Here is a 24,917-nt window from a genome sequence, read left to right as displayed (position 1 = left end):
ACACCAGATTATGAATTGAGCAAAGAGGCTTTTTTAAGCTTCTGAAGTTGTTTCTGCAAATCAGAACCAGCACTTCTGCACAAGTTTTCTTCAGAGGTGTGGCTCTGCTTTTACACCCAATCTTCTGCAATGCGCCTTTACCTCCTAATGGTGTGAGGTGTTTACCCCTGCAGGAAGACTCGTTCCTCTCCACAACCGTCAGCAACCACAACAGCATCAGCATGTTTTTGCCATGAGGAAACGCCACAGCACAGGGAAATGGCTCAGGCAGCCATTATCCCAGCTCTGAGGGGCTGGAAAGGGCCTGTGGGGAGGGAGGGGCTGGATGGAGCGATAGTAATGCACACCCCATGTCCAAGGAGGAGCAGCCATACAGGACAATCCACAGAGCAGGTGAAGATGTGGAGCAGCCTCTTTGGTTCATCACTGCAGAGGCTCAAGGGAAAGCACTGCCACCCGATGCCATGTACCAGAGGCCTGATGGGGGGAGCTGGCAGCTTTGGAGCTGTCTCACCAGCTCAGAGGAGCAGGCCTCATTCTTGTGTCAGTGGCAGCAGTGCGAAACTTGCCTCCTCCAGTCACACATTTCAAAACCATGGACTAACAGCTTCTGACAGATCAGAAGGGCTGTCAGCACATCTGACTGTCATTTCTGTGAAGCTTGATACTCCTGTGGTAAAAACTCTTAAGCTTTTTTGTTGCTTTCAGAGTCTTTTCGTCTGCTGGTATTGCTCTTGATGAAAGAGAGCAAAACTGTAACCATATCAAAGACTTACTAAGCACTCTTTAAAGATGGTTTGCATCATCCTATGATCTTCTTCTATCTTGTTGACAATCCTCCTCCTCTGCATAGAAGATGGTTTCCTGGGAGTGGTCAGGAGGGCCTGCATGTATTCTGTAATAATGATGGCATTGACAGCCTTGACGAGGGCCTGTTCCGGAGCAAAGACACCCAGATTAACTTCCCTGCACTGAGCAAGGTCCAGACCACACCTATACCAGGGCAGACAGCAGATATTCTGCCCATGCAGATGGCTGTCCCACTTCTTTGCTTAAGTATTAATTTTAAATTCTTGATCTAATACTTGGACAACCCCCAAGCTGTATGTGGATGACATAAACCTTGATGGTAAGTGCAGAGACATCCAGTCAAAAGCAATGGGACCAGTTAGCTGAGCCAGAGGTCACTCACACTCCAGAGCTGCAGTGACACTTGGCTTGGCTAAGAAATACAATCACCTGGGGAGAGCTTGGGCTATAAAGCTAGAGGCAACCTCCCTGGAGCATCCACACTAGACACAGGGCCCTTGGGCACACATTTGTGGCTGGGCACAGAGAAGTCACCTGGGCAACTCCCTCTGAGCTCCCACTACCTGCTGAGGAACCCCAGTGCAGAGGCCATGCAGTGCCCAACAGGGACAGTGAGTGTTTCTGAAGGGAGGTGGGCTGCTGCACAGAAACCACATTTCATTAGCAATTGAAATCAGAGCAGTTTTAGGCTGCAGTCCAAAGGTACAGGAAATCCCCAGCTCTGTCCAAAACAGACAAAGCAAGAGACAGAGAGCTCTGGCACAGCATTTCACCACTGAGCTGCTGCTTGCCCCAGCAGTAATGTGACATAATGTCCAGTGACAGGCTTTGAACAACAGCAGACTAGATCCTATTTTTTTCTCTTCCATTACCTTTTTCCATATTGCAAAATGTTAATTAAAATCATCACTGACAAAGAGACTGCAGACCTGGGAGTCCCCTGCTTAGGAGGACATGTGGCACACATAGCAGCAGCAAATCCAGCCTGCACACAAGAGAGGGTACACCAGGTACCAACCTCATTGCTGAAGAGATAGACTCAAGGGTGTTGTGAGATCCTAGACAAGTTGTTTAGGCTACTGTAAAGGTGAAAAAACTTGGGTACTTTGTGAGGTTCTCTTTGCCAATGCTCTGTGTGAGAGACTATGCCCTTTAAGAATCTGGACTTTTCACCCCTCTGTGTCCATTCCACATCAAAGGGATAAATAATCCTTACAAATAAGGTTGAAGCACATTAGAAGCTGAGAAGATTTCCAGTATAATGGTATTGGGGCAATGGTAGGATCAGAGGGAGCCTAATGTTCCCCTCTGTATTTGGGAGGTACATTCAGTTTCCCCGTTTCTTCACTTGTTGATTTCTCTGCTGAAATTACAGAAAGGTCCCAGCTGTCACTGTCCATCTCTGGTAGACAGGACTGAGACCACTAGATATTTAAAAGCCCATTTGACAACAGGCAAAACTGTAGTTTGGATTAATGTTCTAATATTGTGCCATCCAAAAATTCAATTATTAGTTTTAGTGATTTCACAGAATAATAGAATGGTTTGGGTTGGAATGGACCTTAAAGATCATCTAGTTCCAACCCCCCTGCCATGGGCAAGGACACCTTCCACCAGAACCGGTTGCTCAGTACCCCATCCAACCTGGCCTTGAACACTTCCAGAGGTGGGGCATCCACAGCTTCTCTGGGCAGCTTCTTCCAGCATCTCACCACTCCCACAGCAAAGAACTTCCTCCTGAAACCTAAACCTACTCTCAGTTCAAATCCATTCCCCCTTGTCCTGTCACTACATGCCCTTGGAAAAAATCCCTCTCCATCTTTCTTGTAGGATGATTTCCTGAGTAACATCTCGTTCTCACTTTCTTACTTATTTCTTACCTCATACATATCTGGTTTTTTCTTCCCAAAGGTCAAAAAGCTTTGCTTTAAGGATTCAAGGATGTGGTCAAAACCAGTGTCACACTTTTTGAAGTGGTCCGTCAGTGTTCCCTGAGGAAAAGAATCAGAGTCAAAGGGTGCACCTGGAGAGACACTGCACAAACAACAGACACAGATCATTGTGCCTTTGCTCTTCCTGCTCTTGGAAACAGACTCCTCCACAAACTGCAGCATCCTGTGCCTTTATTTCAAAGAAAAGCAAAACATGAAAGAAAGAAACAATTCCAGCTCTGGAAGGATGTACTAACTTCTTAAGCCCAAACCTGGAAGACTGAAAGCTGAGACCTAGGTCTCCTGTTCCTCCCCAGGATTGCCCATGCTCCCTGTCAGAACCACCCCCAGTTCCCATGTAGATGTGTGGGCCCATGGGACAGGCTGGCACTGAGCTCTGGAGACCAAAACTGCACGGTGTAGCCAGAGTTTCTCTTGTCATTTCTTTTTGCTGCCTTCAGCATGCCCGAGGCATCCTGTGCAATGAGCCTGAAGATGCTCAGGGGAGCCTCCCAGGGAATTGCACAGGATCACACACTTCTAGTAGCCTGGAATTCTGTGTTTTCCAGACAGAAGGGCGAAGGGTGTCTGGGCTAATAGGCTGATACTAGAAAGTGTGAAGGGAGGGGACCTTATCTCAAGGAAGGGACACATTTCTGATCAGCTTTCTTTACATCCTGACTACCTAGCACAGCCCTGGGCTCTGTGAGTTATCACTGTCATGGGAAGATGCCCAGCTGATGGGAATGAATAGGTACCAGGTGAAATTCAACTTTTGGGATCTGGGTACCCATCTGTAGCACAACAACAAACACACAGTGAAACTGGGATCCCAAAACTGGGAAAGGTGAAGCTGTCCATACAGATTCTGAAAAGGCAGAGGAGAGTACTGGTCTTGAAGGCCAAACTATGGCTTCACCCTTTCCAAATCATATCATGAGAGGGAAGTGCATGCCACTCATATGGTCTGAAAACAGTCAGAATTAAAATGTGTCTCCCATACCTTGACTTTAGAAGTGATGGTCTGCAGAAAATGCTCCATAATATCATCTTCCATCCTGTCTAGAAATGCATTTACCTTAACATTCTGGCCAGTGCTGACACTGCAAATGTATGTTAGCTTATGCCAGACAGTTCTGTTAAAAAAAATAAATATGGAAAGTATTGATCAGATCAAATCATGCTATTCTCTCAGATCAAAACTCTTTCTACTGTAACCAACACAGCTGCCTGGGTAATTGAACGGATACATGCTCAGGTCCAAAGCCAGCTCAGTGACCTGCATTTGTGCACTCGTTAAGACACTGCCACAAGGACATGAAAGCTCAGTGCACACAAATGCCACTTGTACCCATCACTAGTGAGATCAGATCAGTAAAAAATTTTAGTATTTTTAAAAACAAGTAAGCATGAAGCAGCCTCAACAAGTAGAGTCTGGGTAAGCATCTGTGTGCCTTCGACAATCTACAAATACAAGGCAAACAAATATCTTCCATCAGAACAGTCTTCCAGTCAGGAAATCCTGGTTAAAATTATCACCAGCTTGAAACCAGACATTTTACATTCTGGAAAGGCTCAGTGTACAACTTCATTCTCAGTAACACTGTACAGGATTACATAAAAGAGACTCATAAGTATTCAGTCTAGGATCCAGCATCAGCAACATGCAAATACAACAAACAAAGCAGCTACCTAGGCTCAACACAATGCTCTGATGTCAAGTAATCACTGTTCATATGTTGGATTTTGGCATTTTGTTGAGTCCAGAGATCCCCAGATAACTTTACACAGGAAGAAGAGAAGCAACTTTGTTTTCTCCGTTGCTGCAAGTGCTTCTGAAATTAGCTCGTAGGTTCAAACATCCTCCTCCACCCTTCTGTGCTTTATTGCTTCCCTCCTTCCTAGCAACCCCAGGGAGAGCCTGGTATATTCCATGGAGTTTCATTCAGCAAAGCACTTAAGATTGCACCTGCCAAGTGCATTAGCACACGTATCTCAACACAACCTTTATGAGGCTTTCCTGCTGAAGGACGATCAAGCCAGGGAAAGGAACGACATCACAACCCACGGCAGGGTTAGTCAGGATAGTGTCCCCACATGTGACACAGCACTGCTGCCTGCCTCCTGTTCAGTGCAAGAATGGGGAGATGGCTACAGCCCCTGCACCTGCAGGGCCTGGGAGCAGGCAAAAAGTGGCAGTACAGCCCTGCCAATGCAGCAGTCAAGGCCCTGGCCAGTCACCCACAGTCAGCCCCCATCTGAGTCTCCCTCTTGCTGGGGCAGCCAGGACAGCTCTGAAGGGGTCTTGCTGACAGCAGCTGGCTTCCTCCATGCTTAAAGGCTGGTGTGCACAGGGTTGGATGACCAGATCCAGCTGGAGGCAAGGTTGGCCTCATACTACAGTCAGAAGGAGATCAGACCAGCAGAAAACTCATTTTGATCCCCATGTCACAAGGCTGTTTTCTAACCTGAGAAGGCAGCAATTCTCCAGGACTCGTAAGCTGGTGCAGATCTGCGGGCAGCCATCAAGCTGGAGAAAGCTTCTTACTTCATCTTCATAGCTAAATTAAAACAGGAAAGAGTACCTTTAATCTGGCATGCTCCATAACATGTGTGACAGCAATAGCAAACTTAAGAAATATTCTGTGATTGTCTTTTTAGCACACATTTTCAATCCCCAAGGTGGGATCTACAGCATGACAAAGACAGTCTCTACCCTGCCCAGCTGGTGAGGAAGAGAAACACAGGAATGGCAGGGAGAGCCCTTGAGCTGCCTGGGTACCCCTGCCAGGTACTAAGAGGCAGGAGGTTGATTTGCAACACTTCCTTCTGGGAAGCAACTCAGGCTCTGCCGATAAAGCAGCAGAACAAAGTCTCAGTATGTATGAATAACCCACAAGGTCTATCGACTGCTTTGTCAGTCTCAGTCTCACAAACAGCTCCTGAACAACTCCATTTTATAGGAATTTCCTTCCTCTCATCATGTGGAGGGTCAAGGATCTTAAATCAACTCTCCGTCTGAAATACCACCTGTAACCAACAGTCCTGGCATTTTCTGCTGCTGGGGATACACAGGGAAAGAAATACCCAAGAACAAAAAGCAGATGAAGGGAGTCAGAGGAAGTGGTGAGAGGCAAGATGAGAAGACATTCATTCTCCTATGAGAACCAGGACAGAGCAGAGCTCCCCACCCTCCCATGGAGCCAGCAGAAAACACTGTGCCTGGAAAGCACAGCCAGGGTAGGAAGGTCTAGACCTGGGTACTGGACACATGGTTGCCCCTCTTCCCAGGTGTGTTTAAGGTCTGAGCCGCTTCAGAACATCCCCCAAGGCCTTATCCTGTCCCAGCTAGTCCAGATGCACTCTGTTCCTTCAGCTTTAGTCCAACAGCAAATACTGAGGACACAAACAGCAGTGAAGTGCTGTCTCTCCAGTAACAGCTTGATGGGAAACAGCCATCAAGATCCAGGTGAACATAGCATCACCAGCTGCTTCATCAGGGTTTCTTTCTTTTGAGCATTAAGAATGTCACCAAGGAAGAAAACAGCATCCTTCCTACCTCTCCAGGAATCTCAGGCACTCCTCCAGGCACTCAGCTTCCACCTTCTCGCTCAGGCTCTCACTGACTTGCCTGGCAGTCTCTGTCTTCTCTGTTAGTATCTGTGGATTTCAACATGTGAGAAGAGAACTGGCCAGGGCCATTTTTTCCCTATGCAGTGAACAGGAATACATCCTACTGCTTACCCTGCAGCAAATCCCTCTGCCCTCTAGGCAACAACTTCAGTTGAGAGCCCTTGTGGAAATAGATGTATTTTTCATTAACCTGATTGTAATGCCTGACCCCACACCTTTGCTACCACTGTTTTTGTTGTGGTCAGCAGGCCTGTGCTTGGGGAAAAGCTTGTCCCTGCAGATGTTCTCTGCTGGCCACATCCAGCCCGGCAGCTCAGCTCATCCGTAGACCTGCCATCTGTGGGAGCAGCTGTGCTTCCATCTGACTCACCCTCACAGACAAATTTCGGTACAGCCACTAAAAAGAAGGTCAGACAGATCTAACTGTGTGCCCTGCACCTCTACCAGGGTCTCTACATGGGGTGCCTGGAGAGGGCAGGTGTCACCTTCCCAGCCACCACCACTCACACCTGACACAGAGCTGTGTGTTAAACCCTACTGCACATGTCCTGCCCCACTGACCCCAGCTGGGTGGCCCAGGTGTCTGCAGGAGGTGGGCTATGCCAGACAGCTCAAAATTCACCCCATATTGGGCTGGCTTGAGCAGGTGGCAACCTAATGGTGCCCATTAGTTGCTCTGTGGAAACAAAAGCTTGCAAGGGGAGGAGAGCCAGATGGATAAAAGGAGACAGATGGACCCATATGCTGTGCTCTCCCAGTGTTCTTCAGCCAGGGACAAAGGGTGCCTCACACCATGAAGGGTTTTTTCCACTGCTTACAACAGATGTAAAAGCTCACCCAAAAGGACAGGATAAAATACACCACCCCAAAGTGTCAGAAAACCACGGCTGATGAGTTTCCATGACACCTTGTTCATTTTCTATCTGAAGCTTAAGTGTCAGCCTGAGAAAATTGAGGAGGTGGTAATTTCATAAGGCTTTCCTATTTATCCAGGCTTTTCCATCACCCACCCTAGAGCATTCAAACCTGTCAGTTGCATACACAACACAGTGAAACAGCTCATGCTGAAGCATGGCCAGATGTTACAGATATGAGGACTAGGGGATTCAAACCAGGCTTTGTCCTAGTTCCTGTTAGAAAATTTTTCACTGTGAGTCAGGAGCAGGAAAAGAAACAGCTTGGTAGCTAAAAGTCCCCCTAGCACAGGTACATCATTACTCCATTGCTCCAGCAGGTGCAGGGCAAGGCAAGGAGGAAACAGTCCCTGTTGTGAGCTCTGCATTTGGTGCCTGGGTTTGGGATTGGCCAGAAAAGCCAGTGCTTGCCAGCTAAAGCTGTATCCTCACAAGGAAAACCAGCTGCTGTTGATCTGCAATGCTTCCAAAGCCTGAGGTTGCTGCCATCCCAAAGGACCATGGAACTACTTCCCTCTCTCATGACCTGAAATGGGACTGCCGCTGGGGTGGTGGAAGTGGAGAAGAAAGATACAGTCATGGCAGCCCACAACCTGCCCCTGATCTCTAGCACCACTTGAGCCCACATGTAAACTCCAAGATTTATTTTAATCCTTCTGCCGGTCTTGATCCAAACACCCACTGCCCACACAGGTATGTGCTGCTCATCAATCAGCAGGGTGTGCTCCTGCAATGCTCTTGGAGCACTTGCCTTTGCTGTGCTCTGCAGAATCCCCTTGCTCTGCCTGATCCACCAGGGCAGCAGTCTCAGCAGGGACAAGCAGGGAGCAGCCTGCCTGCATTTTGCACTGCCAGACATGGGGCCCTGCCACAGCTCGGCAGCTCTTCCCCTTTTATAAAAGCACTTTGCAGAATTCACACAGGGCAGACTGGGTAAGATACACCACAACTTGCCAAAAGGTTACATGAAGATCCAGGTGCCTGTATGAAAATGCAGCTTCAGCTTGAATCAGCTCAGGCTTATCCTTAGTTTAGTAAGGCTTTTTTTTTCCTTATGTATGCCCAGGACAAAAACATGTTTGGGAGCAAACAGACACAGTTTAAGTATGGCAGCCAGCTTGCAGGATTTTAATACATTGAGCTTAGCCTGAGACATGCAAAACTGAGTCTTGCCAAATACCCACATACTTGTGTGCAAAAACATGACTGCCCTGAAGTATGGGAGCTTTTCAGTTCCCCCCCGTTTACCTCAATGACTGCAGCATCCGCACAAGGGGGTTTCCCAATATCAAAGGCTTCTTTCAGGGCTTTCCCTACTTCCTTCTAAATGACAAAAGAAAATGAAAAAGTACAGTTTAGATACAATGGCATTCATAATGAGTTAGCTTTCCCAGCCTCTCATTATGCATTTGGACTAGATGAAGTTCTGCTTCTATTTTTTTGGCTGTCTCATTTAACCCAAAGCCTGGCTATTTCCAGCTGACCTAATAACATTGTTCTGTTTTGTTCTACATTGTTTGTTTGAGTTTAAATGATTTGCAGCTTTCTTTCATCCCAGTGTCAGCTTGGGTTATCTACAGCCTTCCCTAGTTAGCTTAGCTCAAATGAAGGCGCCCACACAGCAAAACAATGCTTAGACACATCTCCATGCTGCCAGCTACTGTAGCTGAGATTTTCCACCCTTCCTCTCTCCAACCAGCACCCGCAGAAACCAGCAAGCATAAATTAAAACCATTCCCTTGCTTGAGCCAGGGACTTGTGAATGCCAAGAGGAGAGGGGTTAGTGTTTAGAGCTACTGTCATGGTGAGATGGGCCCCATGAGGCTGCACAATGGGAAATTTCCCAAGATTTGGCTGGCTTATGCTAGTTTGAATGACTGTAAAAACAAAACTAACACTGCAGAGAAAGGGCTTGTTGCTTAAAACATGATCTGACCTTTATAGAAGCTTTAAAATGAAAAGACTGGCTCACTTATTTATTTCATTTCTGAATCTTCCTCCAAGGAATGTAAAGTCTGATCTCCCATTTTTGTCTTTGTTCTTTTCTGGCTGATGAATTAGGAAATTTTTGGTTGTCAGCTGAAGAATTTAATTGAAAGTATATTCAAAACAACTGCTCTCCCATATTCACTGAAAAGTGTTAATCAAAGACAAGTAAGCAGTTGCAAACAACCAAGAAAAATTCCTTTCCTCACAAGTGCCATCACCTGACTGTGAGCAAATGTGTGAACACAATGTGCTGAGATAGCACATCCCAGCTGAGCTGCACAAACACTTCGAGCCTACCCCCCCTCAAGGGGACAAAGCAGGGCTTAGTGAGGAACTGCAAGGCAACTAATAATTTGTTGAGCCGCAGCACTTAGTTGTTTTGGATCAGATGATGTGTCTGAAATAGAAACAGCTTGCTTGTCCTAGCTCTTGTAGTGATACCAGCATCTCAGGCACCAAAGCTCCAACGTGGAGAGGACCAGAACTTCTGCTGTCATAAACAGGCACAGCTTCCTTCTTGTTCCTTCCTGTCTGACCAAAATGTTGCAAGGCTTCAGATCCGTGGATGGTCAGTACACCTGTGCTGACTGCAGAACATGAACTTCTCAGTCCTCCTTTTGTCCATTTGAAAAAATAGAGGGGTGGTGGGGAGAAGACACAGACCCAAGCGATCCTTTGCTAGTCAGTGTAAATGAGCATGAGAATGAACCCTGGCATCATGCTGGAAGGTCTGCCTTGCACTCATGTCAAATTCCCCAGTACAACAAGGGCAGAAGTGACAGACTGACAACCCAGTCAATTGCATCAGCATTTTCAGTTCACCAACTTTGCAACCTCAAAGGCACAAAGCTCCCTTGCCCCAGAGTGTCCAGGCTGAGGGGAATGCTTCCTGCATGCAGAGATGACCAAGTTCCCCACACTGGAGTTTGGAAGTGGTTTTGAACTCCATGTGGCATCTGAGATCTCAGCACCTTCAGATATGGTCACAGTTCTCACCACTCATTTCTGTTTCAAGTGCTTTTACTTTGCACAGATATCAAGCTGCCACACCCAGCGATAAGCCAGGTATTCATAAGCAAAGCAGACCATGACTTTTTCTGGTCAGGATCTTTTCATTCTGAAAAATGTAGTCATCCATTGAAGTGGCAAAACACACACCACGTGGTTTAGTCACAATTATATATGACAATTGTTCAGAGATAATGACAGGATTTTTGCTCAATAGCAACTTCCTGTATATTAGCATAATGAAGGGCTGAATTACTCTAGAACCAAAAATAGAGGGATAAAACAGGTTTTATAAGATGTGCCACTGAGCTGAAGAGACATCAATAATTTTTCCATATGGAGTCAGCTTATGTCCACTCAAGCTCATTAGCTTGAATCTGGAGCTGGTCCCAAGCTGGCCAGGTTTGAAGCAAGCTGGGGCAATGCTGTGCTACACTGTCCAGCACTTCCAGCTCTGTTCTCTCTGGACAATGCAGCACCACATAGAGCTACAATGCTTCAGGATCCAAAGTGGCATGAAAACTCAGGGCAGCATGGCACAAGAGCTCATAACCACTACCAGATTGAGGTGAGTCTGCTAAGCACACAGTGTATCAGGAAAGCAGAAAGCCCATGGTTAAGCAAAAGCATTCTTCAGCTATTACATTAGAGAGAACTAAAAAAAAAAAAAAAAAAAAAAAAAAAAGTTAAATTTCCCATCACTGTTAGTCAGCCTCTTTGAGGGCTTGTCAATGACTTAGTGACTTGCTCTAGGATAACCTCAGTGGCACTGTCCTAAGTCACCTCCTTCTTTGAAACAAATGATAAAAAAAGAGCTTAATAACACGTGGTCTTCTCCAGGGTAATGATTAGAAACAGCCCATAATGATACTTAAACACTGAAACCAGTAGGCTTTAAGCACATTGTCACCAGCTGGCACTTCTGCTCCCGTGTTTGTGACTACCTTCGTGTTCTCCCTCAGGGAATAAGTCTTGAGGAAAATCTGTGCAATTTAGAGTACCTTCCCTGGGATGATTCAGCAGTTTGCCATGGAATTTCCCCTCCTCTGTTCCCCAGGGGCTGGTGGAAATGGAAAGCAAGAGAGCTGAGTGAGGTAACTCTTGCAGTTTCATTTCAGCTTTAGCTGAATAAAAGAGGCCCCGCTGAGTTTTCCAAATAACATGGTTTCCTCTGGAACTCCCCGTTGCTACAACACATCTTCCTGGCTTCATTTGTATTCCACATGTCTCAACAGAATTCTTCAAAGGGGGAGCTTTGCTGAGAGAAGAAAGAGATACTGCAGCCTCAGGGCTGGGGTCACCTGTGGGATCACAAGGCAGGATTCTCTGCAGAGGGCTGCTGGATGGGCACCAGCTGCACATTTTGTTGTGCTGAGTTCTGGAAATAATCTTTGCTTTAACCTCAGCAGAGTCAGTTCAGTAGGCTGGAGAGAACTGTGAGGGGTCCACGCACAGACAGACTTAGCAGCCTCAATATCCTGCACAGCTGAGGCAAAGGGGCTGCAAAAAACCCCCCAACTGTTGCACATGATGGGATCATTAACAGATGGAGAAAAGATGAACAACATCTTGAAATGGCCCTCAATATGGAAGTGGGTTTCACCCATAGTCTCCCTTTCCTTCAGATAAATGCGCTTCTGAGCAGAGCAGGTTGCAGCTCTCTGAACATGCAGCAGTGGAACGAAGAGAGATTTGCAAATGTCGCAGCATTTCCTTGAGGAGGAGCAAGGACAGGCCAGCATCCCTTTGGCAGCAGGGATGGATCTTCACATCTGTGCTCTGCAATGAAACTTGGTGAAGATGGAGACCTCGGGGCTCACACATGCCTGAGCAGAGCTGGCTATTTAACAAGGGCACCCCTTAATTTAGGACCTGGGGAAAAGAACAGGCAGATTGGGGTAAAACTCCTGAGTTCTTACCAGTGCGATTGCAAGTAACTTTTCCTCAGTCTTCAAAATAATCCACATGAGGCACTGCGCACCAAGGGAAAGGCTGTGCTGGGGGATGTGCCCGGGTCTCTCACACGCCTGGCTGCCACTGTGTACAGAAACAAGAGCTCAGCCAGAGGGCAGCTTCCTGCGGGTCCACAGCATAGCCTGCCTGGCACCCCCTGCCTGGCACCACGGCCTCACACGGGGCAAACAGGGTGTCCTGCAAGGACCCAGCAGTGTTTGTCATGCTTGGGCAGCCACAGCACAGTAGATGATCTTTACAATGGCCTTTTGCCAGCTATTCTTTTGTGCTGTTTCTTTTCCTTCTTCCTACATGTGCTGCCCAAGTTAAGATTTTTGCTTGTTGCTTCCCTCTCCCCTTCCCTCACTGCTGCTGCTGAATTCCTTAGGCTTGGGGAGAGTCTCCCAAGCACACTTGCATGGGTGCACAATTTTGCAAGTGTCACATAGTCTCTCAGAATGGAATAAGAAGCAGGTATATACCAAGACAACTGCATCTATTCATGAGCTTTCATGGAGGTTAACTGTATTTAGACAGGAAAAATCAAATGCTGAAGTCTAGAATCTTCTCATTTCCACTTTTTTCACTGCCATCTGACTAATACAGTTACTGGTCTTACTTGTTTGGTTGGTTTGGTTTTTTTTCTTGAAGGAATTCAGCATTTGTATAATACATTTTTTCCTATATTTGACTTTCCTTTATATATTTAAATTACATAATTTTTCACCTCCAATTTTATTAAATTTTCAATATTTCATCAATCCATTACTCCAAAGCTTTACCATTTTAAAAGCAGCAGCAAGTGGTACTCCTGACCCCTTGCCTGATGATGGCCAGTGAGTACCTACCACACTACTTCCCTCCTTCAGGAGCTGGCTGGGAGAAGAGCCCACCTGATAAACTGCTTATGAGCTACTCAAGGGTTTATAAGTGTAATTAATACAAGAAACAGAGAAGCTGTAGGCTTGGATGAAAGCAATCAAATAATCCAAAAAGGCTGAGAACTATTAGGGCATAAGTAGATTGGAGCTGCCAAGCAGCAATTAAACCACAAACACAGAGAATCAAACGCCTCATCCACCATAAAAAAAGAAATCACAAGAAGGTTGCAGGCTTTGATGACACCCACAGACTTTGAATTCACATTGGGCCAAAAGGTCCCAGATGTGCCACTCTTCAGATCAAAGGGAAAGCCATATCTGTTTCCCCAAACTTGGAAAGGAATTTAATGATCTGTTACATGTTTTTCTAGTGATCTGAACACTAATGAAGGAAATACAGAAAAAACTGGAAAAATTACAAGCCAGATAAAGCAGTGTGAGAACCAAGGGCAGAACAAGAGAAATCTATAGCGTACCATGCTGACATAAAGACCAGGGAAAATTACTCTGGGGTAATTGGGGTATTATGGATCTTGCTAAAAAAGGCTTGATGCAAGGAAAGAAATTGTTCAATAAAGCAGAAAACTGTGCATGTCCAACAGGCAGAGAAATACCTGTCCACCCTAGGTAAACCCTGAATGTGGTATTAAGGATTCAGAAAGAGGAAGTACTGCAATGAAAAAAGGCTCTGATTCTGAGAGCACAGTAGATAAAAGAGACAAGTGGGCAAATCTAAACTCAGCAAGAATCCTGATCATCACAGCATTATCAGGAAGCAGGGATTGTTCTCAGACATGAAAAATAGAGATACAGAAAAAATGAAGGAAAAAGTCCCTCAGACATACCTTTTGTACATTTTAATGCTCCATTCATAAATTAAAAGACATTGGCTGAAGCTGAGACAGTTACTGTCAGTAAGTGTGGCAAGGTGAGAACACAAACAGGCATGACAGCAGCGGGCATAGGTGACGAGCAGCCCTGCTTCCTTGAAGACATCACTCCTGTGCTCCAGGCTGGGGAGAAATGTTGTTTCCAGATGACTCAGGTGCTGTTTTAGTGCAGTCTCATCTGTGTTAGTAGAAGAACTAAACAGGGGAATCTGGGCTGCCATGTACTGCGTTAGTTTTTCCTCCAGATCTTTTCTCCAGAAGTTTGGACTCCAGGTGGAAACAGACTCCATCTCTCGGCTGTTGCCAAGCCACTCTGCTTCCTTCTGCTTCTCCCACTTCAGTGATTCCCCCACTGACTGCAATGGCTCCAGGAGCATCCTATCACTTCCACTGAGCACTTCTCCCACTACAGTCCACATTCGTTCAGCCAGCAGTGCATAAAGTGATTCAGACTTTCCCACACCATCATTTCCAGAATGATCCAGATTATAAATTTGATTACAAGCTTCCAGAAATTTTCCTTGCTCAATTAATCTGCAGATGGTTTCCTCTGCAACAGAAAAAGAACACAACTTGCTGTTTGTCCACTTACCTATAGGACCCATCACTTTAATATCCAAGTTATGAAGTATCTAGTTTACATGTATCCTGCAATTCCTCAGGATCTACTCAAGATCAGCCCACTTAAGGTCTAGCACTAGCATCTCCCAGTTTCCTCAGGGCAAGCACATTTTTGTTTCTAAATTTCTTTCATCCTTTCTCCTCCAGGTTAACCAAGCCTGCAGATTAGTCTGCAGCTTTCTGTCATCATTCCAGAGACCTCCTCACATGAGCAATGAAGGTTCATTAATTACAGTCTTTCCTTAAGAAATGTACCTTCTGTCCAGAAGAAAAGCATTAAAGAAAGGACATCTTCTGAACAAGCCAACAGCTGAAAGTCAAGCCTGGCAGGAATTCTCTGCTTCCTCTACAGAAACCTTGGCAGGACCAAAGTGCTGCAAGCTCCCTTGGAAGGAAATTTTTCAGTGTTGCTTGTTTCCAAAGTATCTTACCTTGCACATTCAGCGAACCAACAAGTGTTAGATGTACTCTCACAACAGCTGCACAGAGCTGCAGGGTTTTTTTCCACGGGTTTTGCAGATTACAAGGTTGAGCAATGAAGGGCTAAGATTTGTCCAAAGGTATCTGGAACAGAGCCCAGAGGACAAATCGAGCTTGATGAGAATGCAGGGAAAATTAGGTAAAGCCAAAAGCAGTGGGACTTAAATAATTCAGGATGCAACTTTGGGTGTATAGTGAAGAGTGAAAAAGCATGAGCTTCCACTATATTTTACCTATATCCTTCCTACCTTTCCTCTATGAAAACATCTCATATATATAGTAAGAATTAAACTGAACAGGACTGGAGGGACGAACATGACATGAAATGCAGAAGGGATGAGGCAAGGATCTCCAGCAAAGCAATTGTCAAGTTATTCAGGAGGGGTCTGTAAACTGCACCTGTCCTGCCTCGATACATGCAAGACATAGGAGATGTTCAATTGGCACAACCAGCCAGTGTACAACCCACCTCCCCCTCCCATCTGTGGAGGAACAGCACAGTCACACCAATGGGGTGTCAGTCACACGTACATCGTCTTTCTCACAAGACACATCAGGAGTCTTTGCAGGGATAAAGATAAGAACAGTAAAGAGAAACATTTTGAGGCAAATGGAAAGTGAAATACAGAACAGTCCAGAGTAGCAAGTGTATGGTTCAGAAGGGACAAGAATTCAGGACAAGGATGGGGAGGAGGAGAGTGGAAAGAACCTAATCCAGAAGTTAATGAAAAACAAGAGCCTGCGGGGCTGGGAGGGGCAGAGAAGATCCAGGCCTGGACCCAGAGATAACTTCAAGGTTACCTGCAGGCATCCTTCTCTCAACTCCCTTCCTACCGGTCGATATCTTCAGCAAATTCCCTGACACATCCTCAGCACCAGCCTTCTCCACTGTCTCCTTCCCACCAACCACAGTCTTCAGCAATTTGTTTGCCAAGGTTTTCAATTTCCCTTTCCTCTTCACCTCCTGCTTCTTTCTCTCCTCATGTGTGGCCTCAGGCAGTATTCTTGCATTTTCCCCAGCCATTTTCTCCCCCTTCTTGTTGCCTCCTCCCACGAAGGCTGCCCAGGAATACTTTGTTTTCCTCATGATCCAAGCAGATTCAGGTGCTTTCTGTCCAACTGGGAATACTATCAGAAGAAAACATGAGAAACACTTCTATGCAAAGTAATCTTAGTATCTATCTCCCAAAGAAGTTCTCTCTTCTTCTGATTTATTTTTTTTTCTGTGCAGCTACAGGCTTCAGCTGCCTTTGAAAAAGTCTAACCTGGTTCCTGTCCGTGCCAAGTGAGGACACTTTTATAGGCTTCCAGCCCTCTTATGTAATCCTTCCCTCTTCTAGGAAAATAATGTCAGAAACCTCATACATAATCTAACCACAACCACTGGGGGAAAGCCAGGGGGATTTTTGGCATTTTCTAAACTATTAAAACATCCCTGCACTGCCATTTATCTTGATGACAATCCTATCAGTTATGGGGAGTTGATTAGTAATAGTTTCTATGGAGCACACATCCTTTTCCACCCACTGCACATGCCTAGGCTGCACCTGAGTTTTTCCTTGGCAGGGAGATTACACCTGGGTTTGGAGAAAAGTTTTTCCCTCACCTCCCAGCAAGCCTAGCGCTAGCCACCAGGGATGTAAAGGCCCAGAGAATGGGTGTTCCATGTTTTAATAACACCATTCAGAGGAGATGAGTGATCTCAGCCTTCTGGAATGTGCAATACTCCAGCAACTATGTACACTATTATGTATTATTTTAAATTTACATACACACACATGGATATAAATGGCATAACATTGCAGCAATCCACCATATACATGTGTGTGTGTGTGTGTGTGTGTGTATGCACACATATGGATCACTTCACCAGCCAGTATCCACAAGTAAAGAAAAAGGGGATGTATGTCTGCTTAGCACGAGGTCTGTATTGGGCTGCTAAAGGTTCTGACCATAAACACAGAAAAAATTCCTCCACAGAAAGTATCCTTTAAATCCAGGAGCTTGCATTTAAAATAGATTTCTTTTAAAGTCCCTACACTTCTGTGAGGACTTGGAGAGAAGCTGAAATGCTGTCCTTACCACACCATCCTTGCAAGAGAATTACAAACTGGGTTTAATTCTCCATTCCATTATCATAAAGATTAAATCAAGAACTTGAGGATTTTCATCAGCTGAGGACAGTTTGTATTAATCATTACAAGCTGTATTGATTCAAAACCATACACTATGCAACAATGATTTTGGGGATAAGAATTTAGAGGGTGGTTTTTCCACACATCATCTAGACTGTTTCAAATATGTGAATTCATATTTCTGCGTTTAATGCCTGCAGTTTCTTCCAAGATTTTCTACATTTTCATGATTGTAAAATTACACTAGTTTCCTTCTTGGAAACCAAGTAAATGTTACGTTGTCCTGGCTCTTTTATCGGTGCTTAATTCCACCAGCATGTTATCACAAAGCTATTTGATTCATTAGTAACAATAGGGAGGAGGAAATAAATACGTTTCAGTTGGAAAGAGAAACAGAAATTCCAGCAGTGGTCACACATTTGAACTGCTGCCAGTAGGAAATACTGAGGTTGCAAAATACAGTGTTTTCCCAGCTTGTGAATAAAGTTGAAAATTAGGAGGCTTTATACACATTCCATTTTGACCTTAATTTTCAATCAGCAGAAGTCAAAATGTTTCATTTGGAATGTTATAGCTGCACAGTATATGGATACAAGACGGAGTAAGAGGGTCAGTACTGAGAGAAGCATTCCAGGCATGCTGAAACCCTTCAGCAATATTTTCCCATGCAAATTCTAACATAATATGTTTAATGTTTCACTTTTCCCAACAAGCCTGTCTCCAACAAAAACCTAGACATTTCCCTAGACTTCTCTGTGGAAAGAAATTAGATGTCAAAGCACCAGTCCTGAAGGCAAGATTTTCTTCAGTACACAGATTTTGAACACACAATTGCAGATCGTGCCCTAGACCGTGGCAACATGATGTGTGGGAATTGCTGTGTTTTCCCAGAAAGTTTCTTTCAAGGGAATACAATACAAGCCTGTGGAAAGTGAGGAGTGACTGCAGAGACGGACAGACATCCTGAGGCTAGGACCATCTCTTCCTCCATGAACCACTTGACCCACTCAATCAAGGGAATGTCAGACACTCCCCAAGATGAGAGTGTTCTCAGAGCACAGCCCACCCGAGCACTGCAGCACCAAAACCCAGATGGCTCCTCTGTCCTGCCTTCCCCTCACTCACAAACCAGGGCAACCAGTGTGTGTAGGCAGGGCAGGCCATGGCCTCCAGGAGCAGGCAGTCCAGGAGCATCCTGTGAAGGGGCAGCAGGATGGGGGTGGTCAGTCTGGCCGAGGGTGCTGAGCCCAGCAGCAGCAGGAGGTGATGCCCCAGTGGAGCAGCAATCCATCGTTACCCACTCTGCACCCCCTGCCCACAATTGCTTTGGCTTGAAGGACATTGTCACTGAGGGGAATGCGCTCTCACAGAAGGGGACATTCCACAAAGGAGCTGCCCAGAGGCCACCAGCAGCCTGCTTTTCTGGGCCTGTGTGCCTTAGCAGTACATGCAGGGTGTACAGGTCTCTGCCCTCTGTCTCTAATGTTATTTTACTGCTCAGGCTAAAATTCTGCGCTTAAAATATGGGGATGATTTGAGTCTCTAGGAACATCATCTACCACACTGCTCCCATGGATGGTGTTACGCTGAGACAAGCAGAGCTCACAGGGAAGCTACACCTTTACATAAAAGTGTTGAGACCAAACTAGAACAGAGGTTTTTCACTAAGAGTTTACATAATGCAAAGGGGATTGTTTGCTGTCCAAAACCATTGTTTTGAGCAGATGAACTGGGGCACAGCCATGTTTTATCTGCTCCTTCCATGGGCTCCTGAGATACTCACACAAGGGGAGCCGTTCCAAGGAAAGAAGGGCAATAGGAAACCACAAGGACACAGGACCAAGAGCAGGGACAGTTCTGCTTCTGAACAAACTCCTTTGTCAGGTGTACCAAACAACTTTTTTCTTCTTCCAAAGCCACTTCTTGGAAGCCAGCCCTCTCCTTCCTGGTGTTTCAAAGCCTCCATTTATCCACAGTGGGATGTCCTCTAGCAGGGTCATTCTCCCTGCCATGACCCTTGCTATGCCTACTGTGAAAGAGGAGCAATTTGTCTCCTAGGAACATCCCCAGCATTCAGGAGTTTCCCTCATTGCCTGGAGTTCCTGGAAAAGTCCACAGCCTCCCCACATCACTGAGACTCTGTCTTCCTATCTTGGAAAAACTGTAACTCCTTTGTCTTTGGGATTTTCCATTAAACAAGTGAATATCTTGGATAAATTTTTTATATTGTTTCTCTGTTGACTTAACTCTTTATCTTGCTGTTTCCCATTTCTTCTGCCTGTATAGATAAAACCTCGTCATAATAAATGGACTGTGTGCCTGACTCGAAAAATAGCTGTTTGGTCTGGATGCTAATCCGATGAAGTCAGACTACTAGCGCTACAAATTAAATGACTTTGCAAGAGTCCAATTACATTAATATTCCAATTCCAGCAATGCAGTGATGCCCCTGCTTCCTTTGCAGGGACACTATGCGAACACAGTCAGGCACAGACAATGGAAACTTTGTGCTCAGTAGCATCTGCTATATGAAATACACTTGGTCCTAACAGACAGGTGGATCTGCAGTATGTGGAGAGAAGGGGTTTTTTTCACCTCCTTCTTTTGTTTCCAGAACATGCTGGTACTTTCCACCACTTTGAACCAAAGGTATGAAACATGGCAGAAAGGGATATTAATTATGATGATAAAACCTGCAGAGTATGGCACAGAAAGATGTTGGCTCCCTAGGATACAAATCCATGCAAAACCACTCTGTGAAGCTATGCTGTAGTCTGACAATGTGCTCCTCCACTCACACACAGCATCTTTGATTTCATCAGCAATCAAAGAAGAGCAAGTCTCTATTCCAAGCAAGGAAAGTTTTTTTGGAGAGAGAGAAAACAAACAAACCAACAAAGAAACAAAACAAAAGCACCTCCCCCTCACATTTGACATTGCAGCTGGCATTGCCATCACAGTCATATGCAAGAGGTGACTTTGTCTATTGTGCACATTTAGAGGTTTATCATCCTGTGGAAAATTAATTCTTATTTCCTAAGGAAGCAAGACAACACAGCCAGAGGTTGCATGTATCTCTGTATTCATGTGATCCCCTGCCCTAATGCACAAGAGTGGATTTTAAGTCAGTTTTAACCAATTTTAAAGCCAGTTTTAACCCAACTGACAGAAGGTGGCCCACACAAAGTAGTACATCCTTACACACTTTGTAAACATACATGTCTGAGGAGAGGATAGACCTTCACTGCTCCTGCTAAGGAAGAAAACACAGCATGAACTCAGCCTTTATTTCACATCAGACACTCCACCCAGCAGCTCAGTCTGAAGATACACAAACATGGTTTCCTTGTCTCTGTTGCTCAGCAAATCCCTGTACTCTCCAAATAACCTCTGTGTGTGCAAGAGCAAATAAAGCAGCACAAATATTTAATACAAGTGGCCTCTCCTATAGCAACAGATGAAAGAAAGTTGCTTCTCTACAGTGACTCCTGGTGCCAGGCTGCAATCTCTCATCTGAGATCTGTGCTACCCCAAACAGGCCAGAGATTTTGGAGAAAAAGGGAAAGAAGGAAGCTTCTTCCTTTCTCTTCCTGAGTGTGTTTGCTTGAGTAGCTTTTCTCTGCTCAGCCACTGATTTTTATCCAATTTTGAAGAAGTTAATCTGAGACTTCTGTCCTTCTCTGGATTTGTTTGAAATTGAAGGAATTTGGTTTATGAGGCGAGGACAGGCAGGTGTATTGACAGAGAGGCTGCATGGTCCCAGCACCTTCAGCAACCACACTAAAGTCCTAAGGACAAGTTCCGAAGAATTGGATACTGCTCCTTCCCCTGCCCTGAACACTGAAACAAAACACTGGATGTGATATAAAATTTGCACTGCCTCTGTTTTCCCTCTGATTGTGAGGACCCAATTTCAAACTGACCTCAATTTTCACTTAATTAGTAACCTACTTTGCTGTTCCTTTAGAATATTTTTAGCTAATTCCTGGGGATCTTGCCTAATTCTGTTTTCTTTTCTCAGAATGAAACAAGTATTGCTTTAAGGAAGATGCTTCCCCTTTTGACAACAATGACAATAGTAGTAATAATAAATAAAACACACAATCCCCAAAATTTTAAAGATGAACTGTACAGAGTCAAGCAATAGGGGCGTTTGAAGTGGCCCTAAAATCCTCGCATTGAGAATATCTTAATCCACATAGTAAGAGAAGACTAAAGCAATACTTTCTGGAGTAGCAACTTAGTCTTCAGGAAAGTTTTCTGCCACAGAAAACACCACAGTGCTGCAGGCTGCCAATCTGGTCATGTCCTAGAAGAGCAGCCACCCAACAGCTTGGTTTCTAATCTTACGAGTTATCTGAAGACATCCAAGGAAGGTTCCAAGGGCAGCTTTGCCAGAGGAAATCTACAACTTAAATGCTGTTTAGTGTCCTAGGAATGGAAAGAGATTTTTTTAAAAAATTAATAATTCATATTGTTTGCTACTATGGTGAAGAATGCATTACCTCAACAACTGTCATGTCTCATTCAAGATGATCTATTGTTTTATGCAGTGGGGCTTTTTTGGAAAGTTTGTATTATGAATATTCCATCTACATTTGGACAGACAAGCCTAAAATTTTGAGTCTCTTCATTTGCCTTAGATTGACAGGATTCCTCTGTGCATTTTCACATCAATTCTTTCCAGAAGTAAAAACTTTAGGTTCAGCTTCGCAGGAAACTTCCTACACACATCTGTACCCTACATAGAGCAGCATATGCTGAGATTTGGGACTGAAAATCCACATGACATCATTTGCATGCTTTTTCTGCTGCCACAAGAGGCCAGTGATTGTGTAAATTCCAGTCTTCAGTATTTCACCCCCAAGTGTACTGACATGGCTCCACAGGCACATCTGCCAGACACCATCTGGAGGCTAAAAATTATAACTACAGATCAGCTGCCAGGATACCCTGAGACTTCTGACAGGAGCCAGGCACATTTCAATACTAACAAAATATCAAAATTCAACTGTTTCTCCACTCAACATTCACTGCAAGTGTGTCTGGCTACAAACTAAGGCAGGAATGCCCCACGCACCTGCACTGCCAAAGAGCTATTGGATGGGACATATTGATATATTAATATATTTGAATAAATATAGATTTATATATTACCATATCGACATATTAATATGTAATGTATTAATATATCAATATATTAATACATTTATTAGTATGGGGTGGGGTATATTGACAATACAACTCAGGGCCCTTATCCTCATGGCTGAACAGGTTATTTAGGAGAGAAGTTAGAAGAAAAGAGATCAGCTTTTGTATAGACAACCTTCAGAAATGCTCTGCACCAAGCATCTCCTGTTGTCACTTCTGGACAACCTGAGCAAGAACTCCATTCCCACCCCACAGTGAGCAGCAACCTGGTTTAGCCACTAGCCCTGGTAAAGCTCAGGATATCCAAGAAGGTGCCAAATCACACTGTTAAAAGGTCCGTTTTGAGAGATTTTTGCAATCTTAGCACTGGAGCTAGCTAGCTACAGGGAAGGACTTGCTATAGCAAGAGGCACCCAAAAGGGTCCTAAGAGAGAGCTAGTCATCTTCTGAAACTACTTCAGAAAAATACCCTGGGGAGGAACTCTTCATGAGCACAAAGAGAAGCATTAAATTTTTATTAGCATCAGTTCAGGCTGAATAAAGCAGGCTTCCCAAACACATGGTGATAAAACATTTACACTGCATCACTGGGTTTTCTTCCAAAACCAGAAAAGCATTTAGAAGAGAAATGGCACTAGAAAATTCAGCACTGTTTCATGATGTGGAAGCTGCCCAAGAGTCTTCGACATTTTCTGACTCATTCCTGTCTGTGGTGGGCAAAACCTGGGGAGGAAGGAACCAGCAAGGTAAAGGAAAGGGAAGAGTATCTGTAATGCATTCATCTGCTGTCAGTATCAGGATATATCTCATCTTTCCACTGCTTCCCACGCCTCAGCAGAGTGGAGGGAGCACTATATAAAGATCCAGAGACTCTACCCCAGCTCCCGAGAGCTGCACAGCACCAACTGCCAGCATGCTGGCACAGTTCCTCTGCCGCCTCCTTCACAGCCACTCTGCCTCCTTCATCGCTCACAGAAAGATTCTCCCTGCAAAGGAGAAAGATGTGGTCCTCGAGGATCCAAAATTAGGTGACTTGTAAGGATGTTTCTAAATTATTGAGCAAATTAAAAAAGGAATTGCTATTTTTTTCCCATCATGAACAAGCACGTTATATGCGCTGTTATGACCTTAGATCTCCAGCACATATTATTTACTGGCTGTCAAGAGCCAAGACTCTTGAAAATTAATAAAAAAGAGCATTAAGGCCACATTCCAACAAAGGATTTAAGTAAGTGACAATTTCCTTTTGTTTCAAAGAGAATATTCAGCCTCTTACCTGTACATATCTCTTTAGTGAGCAGGAAGTACTGGTGCAGAGTGGTGTTTGTACGCTCCATGGCTACATGAAAACAAATGCCTTGGAGTCAACAGCCTCTGAAAATGACATAAACTGCCGACCAAGTCAATACAGCTGATCTTGACACAGGACAGAATCACTCTATTTTCAGGCAGCTGCCTTGGTCACTAAGGTTATTTTCTGCACAAGTTTTTAATGTGGAGCTTCCAAGCCCAGCAATGGTTATATGTTCACTGAGGTCTCCTTGGCTGTTACCCCACTCTTCACAGTTCAATATACCTTATACATGTGGGAAAAACAAGTGAAATGGCAGCAAAAATACAAGCTTTCATGCTCAAAACCTGGTTTACATTAGGAGAAAGGTGACTGCGCTGATTTTGTTGTTGAGGATAAGAGGAGGAACTGGGCAGTCCCTAGCCCTGATTCCTACTGACCTTACCATGGTTAAACATTTAGGTCTACACAAAAGGAAGGCCAAAGAGCTGTAAAACATCTTCTGGATAAAAAAGTCTACAGATCCCATTTGTAAAAGTGGGACCTGAGTCCTTCATGTCTGTCACTGCCTTCCCTCACTCTGCATATGTAAATAAAATGGAGAAAAAACGTATTAACATTTTCTTTCCTCTTCCAGTCTCAAGGAGCCATCACACCCAGATAAATCAGGAACTCCAAGCTGTACTGTAATTTCATATAAAATATATAATACAATGGGTCTTCTGAGGTGCAACCAGTTCCAAGAAGAAGCAGATTCACCTTGTGATTATTAATTTATTCTAACATTTTTGAAAGGAAGAGATGGGGAGCAATATTGATATGTATGGCAGGTACTGACTAATATCTAAAACCTTTGGCATTACCATATGTTCCTGGAAATAACTGCCAGTGCTATTAGTTGCTGTCATGGATGACAGCATGTAAATGACTATCTAATCTGCATATACAATTAAATAATTAGATGCCATATGTAAGAGCAGTTATTTATAGGTGCAAAATGAGAGAAAAAGTTCAAACTCCATTTTTATAATATATGTTCTCTCAAATCAGATCGTCTTGACCACAGATACAGATCCTTCATTACTGAGTGCCCTACCTTAGGTTAAAAATAATTAAAATCACAATTAATACCTCATAGTATTGATTTTCCCCTGTGCTGCACTGATTCAGTAAAGCTTCGAGCCTGCTGGCAAGATGTTATAGCTGCTGTCCACAAAATGTCTGTCAACT

At 44.5% G+C, this 24,917-nt stretch overlaps 1 protein-coding gene across 4 annotated transcripts in view; it reads right to left on the bottom strand.

Annotated features, from left to right (window-relative positions):
• Nucleotides 1-24,917, bottom strand: part of LOC125328121 (exocyst complex component 3-like protein 2) — a 39,981-nt gene that overhangs the window by 7,937 nt on the left and 7,127 nt on the right. For 2 of the 4 annotated variants that reach the window (XM_048308369.1, XM_048308370.1), the window contains 8 exons: nucleotides 13,965-14,559; nucleotides 12,205-12,322; nucleotides 8,537-8,611; nucleotides 6,301-6,401; nucleotides 5,210-5,302; nucleotides 3,745-3,877; nucleotides 2,691-2,801; nucleotides 777-932 (listed from right to left, as the gene is read on the bottom strand). In XM_048308369.1, coding sequence (XP_048164326.1) covers nucleotides 777-932; nucleotides 2,691-2,801; nucleotides 3,745-3,877; nucleotides 5,210-5,302; nucleotides 6,301-6,401; nucleotides 8,537-8,611; nucleotides 12,205-12,322; nucleotides 13,965-14,428 — 1,251 coding nt within the window. In that variant the 5' untranslated portion in view covers nucleotides 14,429-14,559. Of the gene's footprint in view, nucleotides 1-776; nucleotides 933-2,690; nucleotides 2,802-3,744; nucleotides 3,878-5,209; nucleotides 5,303-6,300; nucleotides 6,402-8,536; nucleotides 8,612-12,204; nucleotides 12,323-13,964; nucleotides 14,560-15,911; nucleotides 16,422-24,917 lie in introns of those variants that run through there. The other 2 variants (XM_048308368.1, XM_048308367.1) reach the window with 2 other exon arrangements.

This window comes from Corvus hawaiiensis, chromosome 6, assembly GCF_020740725.1.
Source record: "Corvus hawaiiensis isolate bCorHaw1 chromosome 6, bCorHaw1.pri.cur, whole genome shotgun sequence".
NCBI classification, from domain to species: Eukaryota; Metazoa; Chordata; class Aves; order Passeriformes; family Corvidae; genus Corvus; species Corvus hawaiiensis.
This window is presented reverse-complemented; position numbering and strand designations above follow the sequence as displayed.